General features: G+C 40.9%; 1 protein-coding gene across 1 annotated transcript in view; it reads left to right on the forward strand.

The window, feature by feature from the left end:
- Positions 1-21,418, forward strand: part of actl6a (actin-like 6A) — a 24,688-nt gene continuing 3,270 nt past the window's right edge. The window contains exons 1-11 of the mRNA XM_060919849.1: positions 1-172; positions 6,900-6,976; positions 7,055-7,229; positions 11,401-11,501; positions 11,642-11,739; positions 11,896-11,990; positions 18,244-18,350; positions 18,512-18,601; positions 18,713-18,774; positions 20,480-20,594; positions 20,701-20,781. Coding sequence (XP_060775832.1) covers positions 148-172; positions 6,900-6,976; positions 7,055-7,229; positions 11,401-11,501; positions 11,642-11,739; positions 11,896-11,990; positions 18,244-18,350; positions 18,512-18,601; positions 18,713-18,774; positions 20,480-20,594; positions 20,701-20,781 — 1,026 coding nt within the window. The 5' untranslated portion in view covers positions 1-147. The remainder of the gene's footprint in view (positions 173-6,899; positions 6,977-7,054; positions 7,230-11,400; positions 11,502-11,641; positions 11,740-11,895; positions 11,991-18,243; positions 18,351-18,511; positions 18,602-18,712; positions 18,775-20,479; positions 20,595-20,700; positions 20,782-21,418) is intronic.

Genomic DNA, 21,418 nt, shown 5'->3' on the forward strand with positions numbered 1-21,418 from the left:
TCACCACAGAGGAAGATGTCTGTCGTGTTTCCTTTGTTGTGATGAATTCTTTATTATAAAAGAAGACAAAAAATTGCGGATTTATATTTAATCAGAGCGGTTTGGTAATATTTGAGATAAATAAATCTACATCTATCATTGGTTATAATGAGTGGAGGAGTGTATGGCGGGGGTAAGTGTGTGTGTGTATGAGTGAGTGTGTGTGTGTTGAAGCTGGAAAATGAATGAGCGCCCACCACGTTTGGTGAAGATCGTTAGCTGTACAGAGACAGTTAGGATGTAAACGAGTTGTTTTTGTTAATTTGCGTGCAATCCAGTTAGTAAAATATGGACCTTTATTTAGCTAAAGTGTGTGTGTGAGACAGACAGACGGACTACATCGCGATTACAGTTCAGCTTCATCTTCAGTGTGAAGCTTTGGCTAAAAACTGTAATTAATACACTGATTTCTCGTTTAGTACAATTCCTTTAACTGGATTTACTTTTTCCGTAGTGTGTCCACGTTTTCCTTTTCTATTTCTTAATTCTATCTATCCACCCACCCATTCTATCCTATAAAGTCACTCATCCATGTTATTTATCTATTCACCCTGTCCTTTTCCTGCATCAACCCATTCATCTTGTCTAATCTCAGCCATCGATTCTATCCTATCTATCCACCCATTCATTCTGTACTATCATCCATCCATCCAGTCATCTACTCATCTCATTATCTGTAGCCGCTTTATCCTGTTCTACAGGGTCGCAGGCAAGCTGGAGCCTATCCCAGCTGACTACGGGTGAAAGGCGGGGTACACCCTGGACAAGTCGCCAGGTCATCACAGGGCTGACACATAGACACAGACAACCATTCACACCTACGGTCAATTTAGAGTCACCAGTTAACCTAACCTGCATGTCTTTGGACTGTGGAGGAAACCAGAGCACCCGGAGGAAACCCACGCAGACACGGGGAGAACATGCAAACTCCGCACAGAAAGGCCCTCGTCAGCCACGGGGCTCGAACCCGGACCTTCTTGCTGTGAGGCAGCAGCGCTAACCACTACACCACTGTGCCACCCCATCTACTCATCCTATCTATTTATTCATCCTGTCATATTCCATCATATCTGTCCAACCATTCTGTCTTTTCTACCCTATCCATCCATTCAGTCAGTCCTATTCTATCTATCAATCTACTATTTGTTGCATTCTATCCTATCCTATTTATCCAAATAAACAATATAACTTAAAAAAAAATTATGGGTGTTGCAGTGGTTAGCACTGTCATCTCGCAGCAAGAGGGTTCTGGGTTCGAGCCCAGTGGTCCTTTCTGTGTGGAGTTTGCATGTTCTCCCTGGGTCTGTGTGGGTTTCCTCCGGGTGCTCCGGCTGCCCCCACAGTTCAAAGACATGCAGGTAGGTTAACATGGGGCGGCCTTGGGCAGAAGTGCCCTTGAGCAAGGTACCTAACCCCTAACTGCTCCCCGGGTGCTATAGTATGGCTGCCGACTGCTCTGGGTGTGTGTACGTGTGTTCGCTGCTTCAGATGGGTTAAATGCCGAGGATGAATCTTACTGTGCTTGAGTGTGCATGTGACAAAGGCTTCTTCTAGCTAGTTAACTTGCATTTAGTTTTTTTTTTAAATCTACCGTGGTGCTTGAAAGTTTGTGAACCCTTTAGAATTTTCTATATTTCTGCATAAATATGAACTAAAACATCATCAGATTTTCACACAAGTCCTAAAAGTAGATAAAGAGAACCCAGCTAAACAAATGAGACAAAAAATATTATACTTGGTCATTTATTTATTGAGGAAAATGATTCAATATTACATATCTGTGAGTGGCAAAAGTATGTGAACCTTTGCTGTCAGTATCTGGTGTGACCCCCTTGTGCAGCAATAACTGCAACTAAACGTTTCCGGTAACTGTTGATCAGTCCTGCACACCGGCTTGGAGGAATTTTATCCCATTCCTCCGTACAGAACAGCTTCAACTTTGGGATGTTGGTGGGTTTCCTCACATGAACTGCTCGTTTCAGGTCCTTCCACAACATTTCCATTGGATTAAGGTCAGGACTTTGACTTGGCCATTCCAAAACATTAACTTTATTCTTCTTTAATCATTCTTTGGTAGAACGACTTGTGTGCTTAGGGTCATTGTCTTACTGCATGACCCACCTTCTCTTGAGATTCAGTTCATGGACAGATGTCCTGACATTTTCCTTTAGAATTCACTGGTATAATTCAGAATTCATTGTTCCATCAATGATGGCAAGCCGTCCTGGCCCAGATGCAGCAAAACAGGCCCAAACCATGATACTACCACCACCATGTTTCACAGATGGGATAAGGTTCTTATGCTGGAATGCAGTGTTTTCCTTTCTCCAAACATAATGCTTCTCATTTAAACCAAAAAGTTCTATTTTGGTCTCATCCGTCCACAAAACATTTTTCCAATAGCCTTCTGTCTTGTCCACATGATCTTTAGCAAACTGCAGACGAGCAGCAATGTTCTTTTTGGAGAGCAGTGGGTTTCTGCTTGCAGCCCTGCCATGCACACCATTGTTGTTCAGTGTTCTCCTGATGGTGGACTCATGAACATTAACATTAGCCAATATGAGAGAGGCCTTCAGTTGCTTAGAAGTTACCCTGGCGTCCTTTGTGACCTTGCCGACTATTACACGCCTTGCTCTTGGAGTGATCTTTGTTGGTCGAACACTCCTGGGGAGGAGGGTAACAATGGTCTTGAATTTCCTCCATTTGTACACAATCTGTCTGACTGTGGATTGGTGGAGTCCAAACTCTTTAGAGATGGTTTTGTAACCTTTTCCAGCCTGATGAGCATCAACAACGCTTTTTCTGAGGTCCTCAGAAATCTCCTTTGTTCGTGCCATGATACACTTCCACAAACATGTGTTGTGAAGATCAGACTTTGATAGATCCCTGTTCTTTAAATAAAACAGGGTGCCCACTCACACCTGATTGTCATCCCATTGATTGAAAACACCTGACTCTACAACCCTGATTCCAAAAAAGTTGTGACAAAGTACAAATTGTAAATAAAAACGGAATGCAATGATGTGGAAGTTTCAAAATTCCATATTTTATTCAGAATAGAACATAGATGACATATCAAATGTTTAAACTGAGAAAATGTATCATTTAAAGAGAAAAATTAGGTGATTTTAAATTTCATGACAACAACACATCTCAAAAAAGTTGGGATAAGGCCATATTTACCACTGTGAGACATCCCCTTTTCTCTTTACAACAGTCTGTAAACGTCTGGGGACTGAAGGCCTCTGCATGCTCTTGCGACAAGGCTTTCGCAGATAGCTTTTCGCAGACAGTTGTAATTTATCGTTGAGCGGGGAGTATAGGCGTGCGCGATGTTATTCACCAGCACAACGCAAGGGGGCGCGAAGTCGCTAGGAGTAGTTGGTGGGTGTGGTTAGTGGAGTGTTTATCCTCCGGTTACTTATAATGACTAGAACTTTTTTTTTAATAATGACTAGAACTGGAGTTGTATAGATGTACGTACTTCCTCAATCAACCTCTCTTCATGCTGCTCCATCTTCGCTCGTGTTTTTAAAAATGCCGGTTGTGAAAACAAAACAAACCGGGAAAGTAGGGAAGCGGAAGTGCGTGTACAACGGATGTAGAGTGGACCAATCAGAGCCCTCTTGTCTGCGACGCTGTCTGCGAGGCTTCTGTGGTGGTCACAATTTTTGGGAGGTGCGTGCAGAGCGTCTGCGAAGGTGGGGGGGCTACGCAGACGCTATCTGCGACACCGTCTGCGAGGACTGGGGTGTCAGCATAAATTAGCCTTGAGGAGACAAGTTGCTCAAGTTTAGGGATAGGAATGCTAACCCATTCTTGTCTAATGTAGGATTCTAGTTGCTCAATTGTCTTAGGTCTTTTTTGTCGTATCTTCCATTTTATGATGCGTCAAATGTTTTCTATGGGTGAAAGATCTGGACTGCAGGCTGGCCAGTTCAGTACCCGGACCCTTCTTCTACGCAGCCATGATGCTGTAATTGATGCAGTATGTGTTTTGGCATTGTCATGTTGGAAAATGCAAGGTCTTCCCTGAAAGAGACGTCGTCTGGATGGGAGCATATGTTGCTCTAGAACCTGGATATACCTTTCAGCATTGATGGTGTCTTTCCAGATGTGTAAGCTGCCCATGCCACACGCACTAATGCAACCCCATACCATCAGAGATGCAGGCTTCTGAACTGAGCGCTGATGACAATCCGAATGACACAGCGTCCCTGATTTCCATAAAGAACTTCAACTTTTGATTCGTCTGACCACAGAACAGTTTTCCACTTTGCCACAGTCCATTTTAAATGAGCCTTGGCCCAGAGAAGACGCCTGCGCTTCTGGATCATGTTTAGATACGGCTTCTTCTTTGAACTATAGAGTTTTAGCTGGCAACGGCGGATGGCACGGTGAATTCTGTTCACAGATGATGCTCTCTGGAAATATTCCTGAGCCCATTTTGTGATTTCCAATACAGAAGCATGCCTGTATGTGATGCAGTGCTGTCTAAGGGCCCGAAGATCACGGGCACCCAGTATGGTTTTCCGGTCTTGACCCTTACGCACAGAGATTCTTCCAGATTCTCTGAATCTTTTGATGATATTATGCACTGTAGATGATGATGTGTTCAAACTCTTTGCAGTTTTACACTGTCGAACTCCTTTCTGATATTGCTCCACTATTTGTCGGCGCAGAATTAGGGGGATTGGTGATCCTCTTCCCATCTTTACTTCTGAGAGCCGCTGCCACTCCAAGATGCTCTTTTTATACCCAGTCATGTTAATGACCTATTGCCAATTGACCTAATGAGTTGCAATTTGGTCCTCCAGCTGTTCCTTTTTTGTACCTTTAATTTTTCCAGCCTCTTATTGCCCCTGTCCCAACTTTTTTGAGATGTGTTGCTGTCATGAAATTTCAAATGAGCCAATATTTGGCATGAAATTTCAAAATGTCTCGCTTTCGACATTTGATATGTTGTCTATGTTCTATTGTGAATACAATATCAGTTTTTGAGATTTGTAAATTATTGCATTCCGTTTTTATTTACAATTTGTACTTTGTCCCAACTTTTTTGGAATCGGGGTTGTAATTTCACCTTGAAATTAACTGCTAATCCTAGAGGTTCACATACTTTTGCCACTCACAGATATGCAATATTGGATCATTTTCCTCAATAAATAAATTGCCAAGTATAATATTTTTGTCTCATTTGTTTAACTGGGTTCTCTTTATCTACGATTACGACTTGTGTGAAAATCTGATGTTTTAGGTTATATTTAAGCAGAAATATAGAAAATTCTAAAGGGTTCACAAACTTTCAAGCACCACTGTACATCTGCTTTAACCATGGCTCTCAATTGTACTTTTTTTTTTAAAATCACACAAATGTGGTAGGCATTACCATCAACTACTATCAAGGCTGTTTAGAATAATAATAATAACAACAACTTTATTCATCACATGTACACTTATGAAATTCCTCTCTGCATTTAACCCATCTGAAGCAGTGGGCAGCCATGCTAACAGCAGCTGGGGAGCTGTTGCGGGTTAGGTACCTTGCTCAAGGGCACCTCAGTTTAAGGCTGCCCCATGTTAACCTAACCGCATGTCTTTGGACTGTGGGGGAAACCGGAGCACCCGGAGGAAACCCACGCAGACACGGGGAGAACATGCAAACTCCACACCGATAGACCCCTGTCGGTTGCTGGGCTTGAACCCAGAACCTTCTTGCTGTGAGGCGAGTGCTAACCGCTACACCATTGTGCTTTTAGTATTTAATTATTATAAAATACTAATTAATTTGCTACTTTAAATGAAATAAACTCATCTAAAACTGACTATCTAAATAAGTACAGTACCAGTAAAAAGTTTGGACACCCCTACTCATTCATCGGTTTTTCTGTATTTTGGCTATTTTCTACATTGTGGAATAATTCACAGTTTTGATAACTTATGTAATAACATATGTTGTGTTATGTGGTAAAAAAAAAAAGTGTTAAAAAAGCAAAATATGTTTTGATATTTTAAATTCTTCAAAGTAGTCACTGTTTGCCTTGATGATGCTTTGCACACTATTGGCATTATCTTAACCAGCTTCATGAGAGTCGCCTGGAATGCTTTTCAATTAACAGGTGTGCCTCATCAAAAGTTAATTAGTGGATTAATTTATTGCCTTCTTAATGAGTTTGAGATCAAACAATGAATAGTAAATAATAAAAATACAGTAAATAGCCCTTTTACACAACTGTAGTAATCCATATTATGTCAAGAACCGCTCAGTTAAGTAAAGAGAAACGACATCCATCATTACTTTAAGATATGAAGTGTCTTAATTAATAAAAATAAAGAAAAAAAACATTTATTAGAAGGTGTGTCCAAACTTTTGACTGGTACTGTATAAATATGTTTAAATAACTTTATAATTTCAGCCTGATTGTAATTGTAATAAAACCACAAAATCCTGTCAGTATGATAGTGTTTCATATCTACATCTTGATGTGCGGAAAGTTCAGGAATTAAATTTTTTTTTACTGAATTAATATTATATAACGCTATAAAGCTCAACTAAATCGGGTGTGACAGATTTAAAGGGTCTCTGGATGCAAAAAGTTTGAATACCCATGGCTTATACTGTATGTGCCTGTCATTTCATTACTGTATGTTTATATTCAATATCTCATTCAAGAGCAACAGGAAATAAATATATAATAAATCGACGGTGCTGTTATACGTATGATGTTATGGTCCAGTCAAAGCCAGATAGGATGAATAGCATTCAAATGAGTACATGCCAAACAGTAATTCAAGTTCTGTCACAATTTATTGATATTCACCCCCATTTCTAAGAAATCTGCTCTTTTTCTGGGTACCAGACGAGGTCGGCGCACTGGTGTTTGATATCGGCTCCTACTCTGTGAGGGCTGGTTATGCTGGAGAGGACTGCCCCAAGGTAAGAAGGAAACCTCGAATTTACATTTGCTATGCAATACATGTGTGAGGTTTGCTCTAAAAATACACTGATTTGCAGGCTGACTTCCCCACCGTGATCGGCGTGACTGTGGACAGGGAAGATGGTAGTACGCCAATGGAAACAGACGGGGATAAGGGCAAGCAGAGTGGAACGGCATACTACATCGACACCAACCAGCTCAGGGTGCCACGGGAAAACATGGAGGTCATGTCACCGCTTAAAAATGGCATGAGTACGTGTCTTGCTGTCACTGCTGTTCATTCGCTCATCTGGCTGCAGACCAGGCCGGATGAACTTATGCGATCACACGTCATCCGTTCTCATTGTCCATCCACAATTTCCAAAAATCGCTACTCCTTCTACAGGATAGATCAGATTTTGATCAAACTTGCATGCAATATTTCCTAGGTGTGTGCATAAAAGTTGTCAAGATGGTGGCGCCACCTGTCATATTTACGATATGGGCGTCTGAAATTTTTGGGTGACTCATCACATTAAACGCTACTCTTCATAAACTGCTGGGACGTTTTCACTGAAACTCACCCAGAAGACTCTCAAGACATATAGATGACTTGCAACCACATGATCAAAATGTGCTACGTCATGAACGTCCACCATGATGGTGGATATACAAAGCACTAGGATGACAGCCGCTGAAAGCGTATCTGTAAACAATGCTGAATTTTCTCAGTACAGGTAGTCGTCGACTTACGACTGCGTTTGGTTACGACTGACCGGTCGTAAACCGATCTGGTCGTAAGTCGGCTTATGTTAAATGAACGTAAGTATATTGTGATGTGTAATGATATTGTAATCATCTTAAAGTCTTATTTTATCAACATTTTCTTATTTCATTACCGTGGCTCATTATTTGGTTTAAGTCAAACACTGCATACTACACTGCGTACAGTACAATTCGTTTAATATGTGCAAAACAAAAAATACGAAATACAGGTGTGAAAAATAGAAAACATTTTAGTTTATAACATACCAAAATACAAATGTAAAACATAGCAAAATACTAAATTTAGTGACCGCTGGCATGACTGGTGCTTGGCTGTGGGTCGTCTACGTCATCATCAGCTGTTGCAGCGCTCAGGCTGGCGGGAGCATTTGCTCGTTTCATAAACCAGGAGCTGGGGTGGAAACTGTATGACGGAGTGTGAGAGAGACTGCGCGTGTGCCTGGAGCTGGGGCAGAAACTGTTGTACGCGGCGAGAGGCTGCCGGGAGCTGGGGCGGAAACTGTTGTACGCGGCGAGAGGCGCTGCCGGGAGCTGGGGTGGAAACTGTCGTATGCTCAGTTAGCTCAGCTGGGAAACACTTGCCAGTCATAACCAGACGGTCATAAAGTCAATCGGTCATAAGTCGCATAGGTTGTAAGTCGACGACTACCTGTATTACCACGATTTGAACGATCGAGTGAAGATTCGATACAAAGAGAATTTAGATATGTGTGGTTTTGATCCATATTATTTAAAAAAAGTCAGACTTTTCTGAAGATAAGATGCTTCTACCGACCATCGAGTACCCAGATATCGCGTTCTATCTGGTTTGGCTACCGAAGAATCAAGTCTGACCTTGGACAAAACACAGCCCATTTTCTGAGTGGGTGCCCAGTCTGGATTGTTTCTATTATATAATTTTGCTGGCGTGCCTAGAAGCGAAATGGTAATACACGTGTTAAAATTATAACAACGACTGAGTGAACCACAAGAGAACGCTCATTTTATAGCAAAATTCTAGCAACATGAAATAAAATTCTTCCGTGATATTATCGAGAAAGCTTTTGAATCTCACCGGAGATAAAATGATTGCGACAAACATGAGCTGTTTTGGGTTTTAGCCTCTGTTACAACCCCGATTCCAAAAAAAGTTGGGACAAAGAACAAATTGTAAATAAAAACGGAATGCAATGATGTGGAAGTTTCAAAATTCCATATTTTATTCAGAATAGAACATAGATGACATATCAAATGTTTAAACTGAGAAAATGTATCATTTAAAGAGAAAAATTAGGTGATTTTAAATTTCATGACAACAACACATCTCAAAAAAGTTGGGACAAGGCCATGTTTACCACTGTGAGACATCCCCTTTTCTCTTTACAACAGTCTGTAAACGTCTGGGGACTGAGGAGACAAGTTGCTCAAGTTTAGGGATAGGAATGTTAACCCATTCTTGTCTAATGTAGGATTCTAGTTGCTCAACTGTCTGAGGTCTTTTTTTTGTCGTATCTTCCGTTTTATGATGCGCCAAATATTTTCTATGGGTGAAAGATCTGGACTGCAGGTTGGCCAGTTCAGTACCCGGACCCTTCTTCTACGCAGCCATGATGCTGTAATTGATGCAGTATGTGGTTTGGCATTGTCATGTTGGAAAATGCAAGGTCTTCCCTGAAAGAGACGTCGTCTGGATGGGAGCATATGTTGCTCTAGAACCTGGATATACCTTTCAGCATTGATGGTGTCTTTCCAGATGTGTAAGCTGCCCATGCCACATGCACTAATGCAACCCCATACCATCAGAGATGCAGGCTTCTGAACTGAGCGCTGATAACAACTTGGGTCGTCCTTCTCCTCTTTAGTCCAAATGACACGGCGTCTCTGATTTCCATAAAGAACTTCAAATTTTGATTCGTCTGACCACAGAACAGTTTTCCACTTTGCCACAGTCCATTTTAAATGAGGCTTGGCCCAGAGAAGACGTCTGCGCTTCTGGATCATGTTTAGATACGGCTTCTTCTTTGAACTATAGAGTTTTAGCTGGCAACGGCGGATGGCACGGTGAATTGTGTTCACAGATAATGTTCTCTGGAAATATTCCTGAGCCCATTTTGTGATTTCCAATACAAAAGCATGCCTGTATGTGATGCAGTGCCATCTAAGGGCCCGAAGGTCACGGGCACCCAGTATGGTTTTCCGGCCTTGACCCTTACGCACAGAGATTCTTCCAGATTCTTTGAATCTTTTGATGATATTATGCACTGTAGATGATGATATGTTCAAACTCTTTGCAATTTTACACTGTCGAACTCCTTTCTGATATTGCGCCACTATTTGTTGGCGCAGAATTAGGGGGATTGGTGATCCTCTTCCCATCTTTACTTCTGAGAGCCGCTGCCACGCCAAGATGCTCTTTTTATACCCAGTCATGTTAATGACCTATTGCCAATTGACCTAATGAGTTGCAATTTGGTCCTCCAGCTGTTCCTTTTTTGTACCTTTAACTTTTCCAGCCTCTTATTGCCCCTGTCCCAACTTTTTTGAGATGTGTTGCTGTCATGAAATTTCAAATGAGCCAATATTTGGCATGAAATTTCAAAATGTCTCACTTTCGACATTGGATATGTTGTCTATGTTCTATTGTGAATACAATATCAGTTTTTGAGATTTGTAAATTATTGCATTCCGTTTTTATTTACAATTTGTACTTTGTCCCAACTTTTTTGGAATCGGGGTTGTAGATCAGCCCTGTCGATGTTGTTCGGTCGTGCTCGTCTCCTCTCCGTACTAAGCCTCAGAGTTTCCTCGCCCTTTTTCCGAATCATGGACGGAATTCTAAAAATTCGGAATGTGCCACAGTCACGAGTACAGTTGTGACCACAACCATGTACAGCACAACGATATGGCATAGCTAAAAGAACGCTTAAAGTGGTGGAAAAACAAAGAGAGCTGTGCACGCGTGGCTGTTTTGTATGGAATGTTGCTTGGCTCCACATTTGTATATCCACCAACATGGCCGACATCCGGGTTTCTATTTTGCTTTGACGTCACTTGCAAGTCAAGGATTCCAACAAGAGTTGTTCACCAGGTGGCGCCACTTACCATGGAGGAGGGTACACAGGGGTCATGTGCAATTTCACGACAATGGCTACTCCTCCTACAGGAGTGATCAGATTTTGATCAAAGTCGTATGGAATGTTTCCCAGATTGGTATGTATAAAAGCTGTCAAGATGGCGGCGCCGCCTGTATTATTTAACATTTTATGGGCATTTGAAAATTTTGGGTGACTCGTCAGACCAAACACTACTGTTCGTAAACTGCTAGGATGTCTTCACTGAAACTCACCCAGAAGACTCTAAAGACATATTCCAACAAGAGTTGTTCACCAGGTGGTGCCACCTGCCATGAATGCGGCTACACAGGGGTCATATGCAATTTCACAAAAATCGCTACTCCTCTCACAGGATTGATCGGATTTCAAACTGGCACACAACAACAGTATGAGCTACAGCCTCAGTGAGGCTGTTTTTTTAATGGATGCAGACAAAGTAAGTCCAGGAAAAATACTAGAACTTGAAATAATTAGGCTTAATTTTAATCTCCTTGTGAAAAAGATGCTGTTGCTTAAGCACAAAAGCGTATTTTTGTTTTTGATAAAATAATCTTTATTTCTCCTAGTTGAAGACTGGGACAGCTTTCAGTCCATTTTGGATCACACCTACAGAATGCACTTCAAATCTGAGCCGAACCTGCATCCCGTACTGATGTCTGAAGCCTCTGTAAGCTCCATGCAAATATGAATTTCCTTATTAGCCATGTCATTGTATTTATACTGACATAGAACCATGTCACTGTATTTATACTGACATAGAAATGGACGTTTATTTACCCCGGTTGTCTGGTTTTAATTTATGTTCAGTGGAACACCCGAGCCAAGAGGGAGAAGCTGACGGAGCTGATGTTTGAGCATTACAACATCCCTGCTTTCTTCTTGTGTAAAACAGCCGTCCTATCAGCGTATCCTTCACGATAAGTTTGTCTCCTGTTTGAAGTGTTTTTCTCCTGCAGGTCTCAGTACATTTGTCTACACTATCCAGAGCTCATGGAATGAGAAAATATCACCATAATCATGTCTGATCCACGTCGCAGCATTCTTAACTTTTATTATATCAGATTTGCAAATGGACGATCCACTGGTTTGGTGTTAGACAGTGGTGCAACACACACGACTGCTATTCCAGTGCATGATGGTTATGTCCTGCAACAAGGTAAATAATCCCTCTGGTTTCTTAGCATTTAGCTTTTAAATAAAAGAAACATTTCTTGCATATTTGAGTGCTCTGCAATCACTCTTAGGTTAATTGCAACAACACGCATCAAGACAAATCGGCTAACAGGGCTTTCCCCAAAGCGCGGATACACGGTGCGCCGCCACATTGTGCGATGTCAGCACCGCGCTGTCACTTGTACACCAAAAAAAAAAAAAAAAATCATTACCATCAATTGAACAATGCTGAGTACTTTCTGCACCTAAATATCTCCTATTCCCCTCTGAAAATGAGTAATAACTATAGAAATAGGAAGATATTGTAATATATAGGTCTAGACTATCCTGGTACTCAACCCAGAAGTGAAAATAAAGGGTTTCGCTGCATGCACTGACTGCCATTCGCAACCAAACATAAAACCATGTTCTAGGCGCTGGTCACTAGATGGCGCTGTTACGTGATTTGACCTCGATTCTGTTCCTGGCATCCTGGAATTGGAAAATGAAGAGGCGTGCTACAAAGTGTTTTTATTTCAAATCTAATTTTTCCCTTTAAATTTCACCCCTTGCATATTTGACAAGGTAAAAAACAGCAAATTTAAAGGAGAACTGAAGACAAATTTTTTTATCATCAAAATTCTATTTCTCATTTTATTAAATATCGGAATGCATTTTTGATCGCTATTTTGTCACTGCTATAGCAAGTTATGAGTGTTTTGAAATATGCTATGTAATATATCAGTCCATATGTCAAAGCAATGGCCGTACACGAGATTCGTTGAGACCTGTGCGAGACTTCGTAGGACGGAAGTAAAACGTACAGCGGAAATTAAAGTGACCAACATCTGCCAACGTTGTCAGAAGACGCACGCGCCCTCTTTCGAATGCTGATGTAATCAAGCCGGAAGTTTTGTTTGTTTTGATAGCAATCAGGAAAGTTTGAAAAAAGTAGGCAGTAATCGTCATTTAAACTCGTTTTTGTGCAATATTTCATTTGGAAAACAGTTTTCAAAATGGCGGCATTGACACCTGGCTGACACTTCACGTTTCGATGTCTCGGACAAGTCTCTTGTAGATCACGTGGATAAGTGATGCCTGCCGTGGACCAAACGAACTACATTCAGCATGGCTAAAAACCAAATAGGCCGATAAGTATAATATTTAATTGCAATTAGTTGCCAATGCAAGTCACAATATAAGGTTACTAAAACTGAAAACGTAATTGAATAACACGTTAATTAATAAATAAAGCAAGTTTAAAAATGACTTCAGTTCTGCTTTAATAATGTTGAATTGTGCCTAAATCTGCCCTAGATGCCACCAGAATGCACCATTTGAAGTCTCTAATTTAAAAATTTTACAGGGGAACATGCCCCCAGACCCCCCTAGCGGCCTTCGGGGCCCTCCGGGCTGGGTTCCACATCAGTAGCACCACTGATATTTTTTTCTGATGAAAGCCCTGGCTAATCCACTGATCACAAGGAATTATGGCAGGTTATTACCTCCGCCAAGGAGGTTATGTTTTCGGTAGCGTTGGTTTGTTTGTTTGTCGGTTGGTTTGTCTTTTAGCAACATTACGGAAAAAGTTATGAACGGATTGCTCTGAAATTTTTTCCAGAGGTGTGACTGGGCACAAGTAACAATCCATAAAATTTTGGCAGTGATCCGGATCACCGTCTGGATCCCGGAATTTTTTAAAGGATTCTTGGCGGAGGTCTGCACTCTCCGAGTGCTTTTCTAGTTTAAACTGGAAATAGCAGCAGTGCAACATAATGTATCTTTGGCGATCTGCTTTTCACTTACAGACAGCATCAGATTGTTTGTGTGTTTAATAACAGTGCACACTATTAATCAGATTATTATCTGATTGTAGCAGTTAAAAGATTTTTCGGATATTTATGCAAACTGTATACCACAATATCCTAAATCAGATCTCGGCTGATTCATATCTCAAGACATCGTGATAGCACAAGAAATCCGGAGGGCACCTGATTGTAGCTCAGTGATCAGGTTATACACAGCATGGATACTGTTACCTTTTCATCTTCCGAAATCAGGGATGACCAAAGACCGGCCCCAGGGCCAAATCCAGGCATTATACAGATGTGAACTGTACTGCTACTTCTCTGACTCAAAGAATGTTATGATTAGTGGCCCACCACCCAACATGTTACAGTTTTTCCTGAGAGTGACAGCAGACTGTGTTTACACAGCTCGCTAAAATATAAGAGCTTGTTTTCCTCTGATTACACTTGCAAATTAATTTACAGAATTATATTTAGTCAAGGGGCGGCACGGTGGTGTAGTGGTTAGCGCTGTCGCCTCACAGCAAGAAGGTCCTGGGTTCGAACCCCGGGTCCGGCGAGGGCCTTTCTGTGTGGAGTTTGCATGTTCTCCCCGTGTCCGCGTGGGTTTCCTCCGGGTGCTCCGGTTTCCCCCACAGTCCAAAGACATGCAGGTTAGGTTAACTGGTGACTCTAAATTGACCGTAGGTGTGAATGTGAGTGTGAATGGTTGTCTGTGTCTGTGTGTCAGCCCTGTGATGACCTGGCGACTTGTCCAGGGTGTACCCCGCCTTTCGCCCGTAGTCAGCTGGGATAGGCTCCAGCTTGCCTGCGACCCTGTAGAAGGATAAAGCGGCTAGAGATAATGAGATGAGATGAGATATTTAGTCAAGGATGCAGACAAAAAAAAAAAAAAAGAGTTAACAATTTTTTTTTGCGGTCTGGTTTCCATCAAATCATGCGCTCTGATTGGCTCGCGAGCAGTCCGGAATCCTACGATCTGGACCCCGGTTACAGACCTTTGGCGACTCGCTCGTTCACAACAACAAACATAGTAGCAATTTTTTGTCAACATTTATTTTCACATTTCTCAGTATAATAGCATTAATTTTACAGCATGGATAGCGATAACGACAGTGTTCACAGTGAAAGCGAGTTTTACTACCCTGATGAAGACGAAATAAAAGAAAATGTTTAAGGAGAAAGCCGAAAACAAGCTTGTAGCAGGTTTGTTCTAAATATGGTTTCCCTTTTGGGCACTCTCATTTTCTGTTAGAATTTGGTAAAGGGGGGCGTCGTGGCTCAGGTGGATAAGGCGCCATACCATAAATCTGGGGACCCGGGTTCGATTCCGACCCGAGGTCATTTCCCGATCCCTCCCTGTCTCTCTCTCCCACTCATTTCCTGTCTCTACCCTGTCCTATCCAATAAAGGTGAAAAAAAGCCCCAAAAAAATCTTTAAAAAAAAAGAAAAGAATTTGGTAAAGAAAAAAATAAATATATTATTTATCAGCTTAAGGTCGGTCTGTATCATGAAATACCGACCTCGGCCCAGAGGCCTCGGTCGGTATTTTCAAGACCTCGGTCACGGTATTTCACGATATGGACCTCCCAGCTGGTAAATAATATTTATGAATGTGAGATTTCAAAAGATTTGGAAACCACCAAGCTTCGAAAACCTTTCATGAATTCTTGAGTCCTAAAAGAAAGTGGATTTGCAATAAAGTGTTCAAAATGATCATTACCTCCGCCAAATTTGTTGGAGGAGGTTATGCTTTCGCCTCTGTTTTTGTTGTGTGCTGTTCCCAACGTAACTCAAAAAGTAATGAACATATTTTGATGGGATTTTGAGGAAAGGTGGGCCATGAGCCAAGGAACAATTGATTAGATTTTGATGCAAATCCGGTTATTTATGTTGATCCAGGATTTTTTTTTTTAGTCTGTTCCCAACATAACGCAAAAAGTAGTGAACGAATTTTGATAAAATTTGGTGTACAGCTTTAGTATTATCCTAGCTTCAAGGCATTTTGATTTATATGTTGATATGTGGCTTGGCGGAGGTATGCACTCTTCCGAGTGCCCTTTGAGTTTAATTTATGATTATGTAATTGTTTGTCCAGTTACTTTTGGTTCCTGAAATATCTACTGCTCTAATTCCGACACTGTTCACCCGATTTGGATGGAAATACCCTCAAATTAAAGATGAAAGTCTGCACTTTGAGCTCATATTCATTATTTAATTTCAACTCCATGTTACACCAGCCCTCGGGTATTTTGATGAGGTCAAATCTGGAAGAAACGTTTAGACACCCCTGCTGTACATGTCCATCGAAGGGCGGTAAATAGACTTAACGGGTCAACAGGGTTCCTACATGCCATGGAATTTTAAAAAGTCTATTCTAGACATGGAAAGTTAGGTCTCTATGTGATATGATCATTTTTTTGCCGCAAGTCATGGAACGTCAAGGAATTTTCTTTGCAGCAGGTTTAAACTATATTTGCTATTTTTCAAAATGTAATATTTTCCATGCAGGTTTTTTTTCTTTACTGCGTTATTTCACTATATTTAAGCAGTGGAAAACTTTAATTTTGGACTAAGAACGTCTTCAAAGCTTGCAAATTAATGGGTTTAAAATACTGTGACAGGTTTTTGTCTGTTCAGCAAAAAAGCAGCCTGTTTTTCTGTTCATTGTAGGTCATGGAAATTCAGCTTTTTAGTCAGTGAAAGTCAACCCTGTCTCATGGAAGCATAGCATTTTGTGATCATAAGACTCCCAAAAATACCACTGAAGAGACATTCACTGGTATCGTAGAGTCACATGATCAGATTACCTTGCCAAAATCAAATTTTAGGAGATGCATTGTTTTAGACATGTAAATACACCCAATAGTGCAAGAAGCTTAGCAGTTGAATAAATAATCTTGTGTCATATTGTTTAAAACAATCCTTGTGTATCATATTTTATATTATATGGACATGAGTGTTTTACTGGGAAATACGACACTCGTATTTTTCATATGTGCTACATCCGGGACATGGAGATCCCAAACTGTGACACAAATCTCTGTGTCACTCGTGAGGAAATTGATGAATTGTTTTGATAAATTTGTTTGTGAATGTGTCTATATAACAACAAGAAAATCACACGTTGGCTTGAAGATATGAAGTTTATCTTCTCGTGTTGAAAAACTTATGTTTTCATATGAAATACATCATAGATCTGAGTGACATATTTAAATAATATTGGCTGGCTTTTTTTTTTTCATGGTATATCAGATATATTCCATTCAGCTAGCATGATACTGAATGAGTCGAAGATGAGTAGCTGAATGGAATATATTTGATATACCATGTAAAAAAGCCAGCTATTATTATTATGCATACACAGTCCTTTCAGGTGTTCAACGCGTCTTTCTCTTTCAAAATTCTCTGAATCTTCCGCTTTTAATGAAGCAAACCTGGCGGCCATGTTTGTTTACAAATTGTCACAGTCGCTCGCTAGTGCGGAAGTTTTATGTCTCTGACGTGTGACGTCATGTTGTCTTGACAACCATGCAATATCGTAAACCATATTCAACGCTCATTGTCCATTGGGTAGAGTGACGTAATACACGTAGGATAAGCGATATGCTAACAATATTGCATGCTATCAAACCAAATGGATGAAACCTGCTAGAAGGGAATAAAATTCATCCATCCATACATCCATCCATTATCCGTAGCCGCTTATCCTGTGCAGGGTCGCGGGCAAGCTGGAGCCTATCCCAGCTGACTATGGGCGAGAGGTGGGGTACACCCTGGACAAGTCTCCAAATCATTGCAGGGCTGACACATAGAGACACGCAACCATTCACACTCACATTCACACCTACGGTCAATTTAGAGCCACCAATTAGCCTAACCTGCATGCCTTTGGACTGTGGGGGAAACCGGAGCACCCAGAGGAAACCCACGCGGACACGGGGAGAACATGCAAACTCCACACAGAAAGGCCCCTGTCAGTCACTGACTGGGCTCGAACCCAGAACCTTCTTGCTGTGAGGCGACAGTGCTAACCACTACACCATCGTGCCGCCTGAGGGAACAGAATACATGTTTTTATTCCATCGAAAAAGTGTCCTGTATGTATAATAATTCCTGATATTTCACTTTGATGACGTCACTCCCAGTGTTTTCCTGCTGACTGGACGTGGGTCGCCAAAATGGCAAACCGGTTCAAAATTTAAATTCTTTTGATTAACTTGCATATTTTTTTTTGTGTATGTGTCCATATAATATAAAGAACATTACATGGTTGTGCGAAGATATGAAGTTTATCTTCTTGTGCTAAAAATACTTCCACTTGTTTGCATCGCTTACTCGTGAATATGTTCACGACTCGAAAATAAACTCCGTATTTTCACGCAACCATGTAATATCCTGTATATATATATTGGCGCCACTGAGCATCTGTTCTGTATTTTTTCCAGGCATTGTCAAGTCCCCACTCGCAGGTGACTTCATGAGCATGCAGTGTCGAGAGCTGTTTCAGGAATTAAATGTTGAAATCATTCCCCCGTACATGATTGCATCGAAGGTGAGTCTATTCAGTCTGTCTATTTTTGCATGCCATATCCACAAATGAAATGCAGCATTGTTGATGGACAAACAGCTGTGTCCTAATGTTAAAGATTTATTACAAACACCAGTTCTCTTGGACGTATTGCAACTATTTATACTGCTGTTTTCTTCTTAAAGGATTCAGTCCGTGAAGGTGCACCAGCCAGCTGGAAGAAGAAAGAGAAACTACCTCAAGTTACTCGCTCATGGCATAACTACATGTGTAACGTAAGGACCCACAATTGTACAGAGACTCAAAGACGATGCTACATGTCTACTGTATGATAATAACCTAACGCTCTGACACACGGGTCTAATCGGCTATGTTCTTTTTTACAGACTGTTATACAAGATTTCCAAGCCTCTGTCTTGCAGGTTTCAGATTCACCTTATGATGAACAGTATGTCCATAAATTGTCTTCTTACTTCACTTCAGACAAACTGCCCAGATGTTATATAACCCCAATTCCAAAAAAGTTGAGATGCTGTGTAAACTGGAAATATAAACAGAATGTGATAATTTGCAAATCATGGAAACCCGAAATTTCATCGAAAATAGTACAAAGACAATACATCAAATGTTGAAACTGAGAAATTTTATTGTTTTTTGAAAAATATATGCTCATTTTGAATTTGATGTCAGCAAAACATTTCAGGAAAGTTGGAACAGGGCCATGTTTACCATGGTGTTGCATCACCTCTACGTTTAAAAACACTCTGTAAATGTTTGGGAACTGAGGAGACCAATTAGTAGTTTTGAAAGAGAAATGTCCCATTTTTACCTGATATTCAATTTCAGTTGCGCAACAGTTCGGGGTTTCCTTTGTGATATTTTGCGCTTCATAATGCGCCAAATGTTTTAAATGGGAGACAGGTCTGGACTGCAGGCAGGCCAGTTTAGCACCTGGACTCTTTTTCTGTGGAACCATGCAGTTTTAATATGTGCAGAAAGCAGTCTTGCTGAAAGAAGGAAGGACGTCCCTGAGAGAAATTTTGTCTGGATGGCAGCATATTACTCTGAAAAACATATTTATATCATTCAGCATTAATGATGCCTTCCCAGATGTACAAGCTCCCCATGTCATGTGCACCAATGCCCCCTCATACCATCACAGGTGCTGGCTTTTGAACTGTGCACTGATAACAAGCTGGATGGTCCCTCTCCTCTTTAACCTGGAGAACATGGTGTTCATGATTTCTAAAAAGAATTTCTACTTTTAATTCCTCAGACCTCGGGAGAATTTTCCACTTCGCCTCACTCCATCGTAAAAGAGCTCGGGCTCAGAGAAGGTGGTGGTGTTTCTGGATATTATTTATATCTGGTTTTAACTTGCATTTGTGGATGTAGTAATGAACTGTTTTCACAGATGATGGTTTTCTGAAGTGTTCCTGAGCCCATACATTGAGTTCCACTACAGGCACGTGTCTGCTTTTAATGCAGTGTCGCCTGAGGGCCTGAAGATCACAGGCATCCAATGTCAGTTTTCAGCCTTGTCTCTTGCATACAGAGATTTCTCCAGATTCTCTGAATCTTTTAATGATGTTATGTACCATAGACGATGTGATCCCCAAATTCTTTGTAGTTTTACATTGAGGAACGTTATTCTTAAGTTGTTGCACTGTTTGCCCATGCAATCTTTCACAGAGCGGTGAACCCCTCCCCATCTTTACTTCTGAGAGACTCCGCCTGTCTGAGATGCTCTTTTTATACCCAATCATGTTACTGACCTGCTGCCAATTAACCAAATTACTTTTTTTTTACCATTATGCAACTTTTTCAGTCTTTTGTTGTCTCTGTCCCAACTTTTCTGAAACATGTTGCTGACATCAAATTCAAAATGAGCATACATTTTTCAAAAAACAAAGTTTCTCAGTTTCAATATTTGATATGTTGGCTTTGTACTGTTTTCAGTGAAATATAGGGTTTCCATGATTAGCAAATCTTCACATTCCGCTTTTATTTGTTTTACACGGTGTCCCAACTTTTTTGGAATTGGGGTTGTAATTAGCTGGTGACTGTGTTTAAAATCTAGACAGCATGAGCAAGGAGGGAGTTTATACCTGGAGGAAGAGAAATCTATCATTGTGGTTTTGTTGCCTTTGCAGGGTGGCTGCTCAGATGCCGACTGTTCACTATGAGCTCCCTAATGGCTACAACTGTGACTTCGGAGCTGAACGACTGAAGATTCCTGAGGGGCTTTTTGACCCTTCTAATGCAAAGGTAAGAAGTATTAAACAGTTCTCCCTGTGATTACAGTTTCTTTCTACATAAAGTATTATATCTTAAGGGGCACTGTGTGTGTTTGTTTGTGGTTGTGTGTTTATAGGGCCTGTCAGGAAACACCATGCTGGGAGTAGGCCATGTTGTGACCACTAGTGTTGGCATGTGTGACGTTGATATACGACCAGTAAGAGCTTTTTACATTCTACAACATAAAAAGGGTCCCCAAAGTGGGAAAAATTTTTGATCAGGAGATCATGAACACCCAGGAATCCATGGAAGCATAATTAGCCTTCCTCCTCTTTCCCTGTTGATCAGAGAGACACTATGCAGTTGGGCTTTTAGCTCGTGCATACCGAGTAGGACAGTTAGCACTCTCCTCTAGACAGGTTTATCTGTCCTATGATGATACGATGAACAGCGGCTGACAAAAATGCCGTGGCTTGGTTCACGTCTCGGAGAAAGTTTGTTTTCATCTTCCCTGGTTGGTAAATCAGCTGTTGTGTAATAAGAGAAAAATGGTAAACAGGAGGGAATTGACAATGACCAGATTGGATAGAAATCCAAAATTGCTTTGATACTTTGGGCATTTTCATACCTGTTGATCTGAATCAAAGTGATATAACATCAAAAATATGAATGTTTGTTTACACCTCACATAATTAAAGGAACCAGAAAGCAAAAAAGATGTTATCTGAGGGACGTGTAGTTGTACAAATCCAAACATATTTGTAAAAGTTTTCATTCACTGGTCAGAAAACAAACAAACAAACCATTGTGAAATATGCATAGAAACTCCAAAACCATCTTAGCATGGAAAACTA

The sequence above is a fragment of the Neoarius graeffei genome, chromosome 4 (assembly GCF_027579695.1).
Source record: "Neoarius graeffei isolate fNeoGra1 chromosome 4, fNeoGra1.pri, whole genome shotgun sequence".
NCBI classification, from domain to species: domain Eukaryota; kingdom Metazoa; phylum Chordata; class Actinopteri; order Siluriformes; family Ariidae; genus Neoarius; species Neoarius graeffei.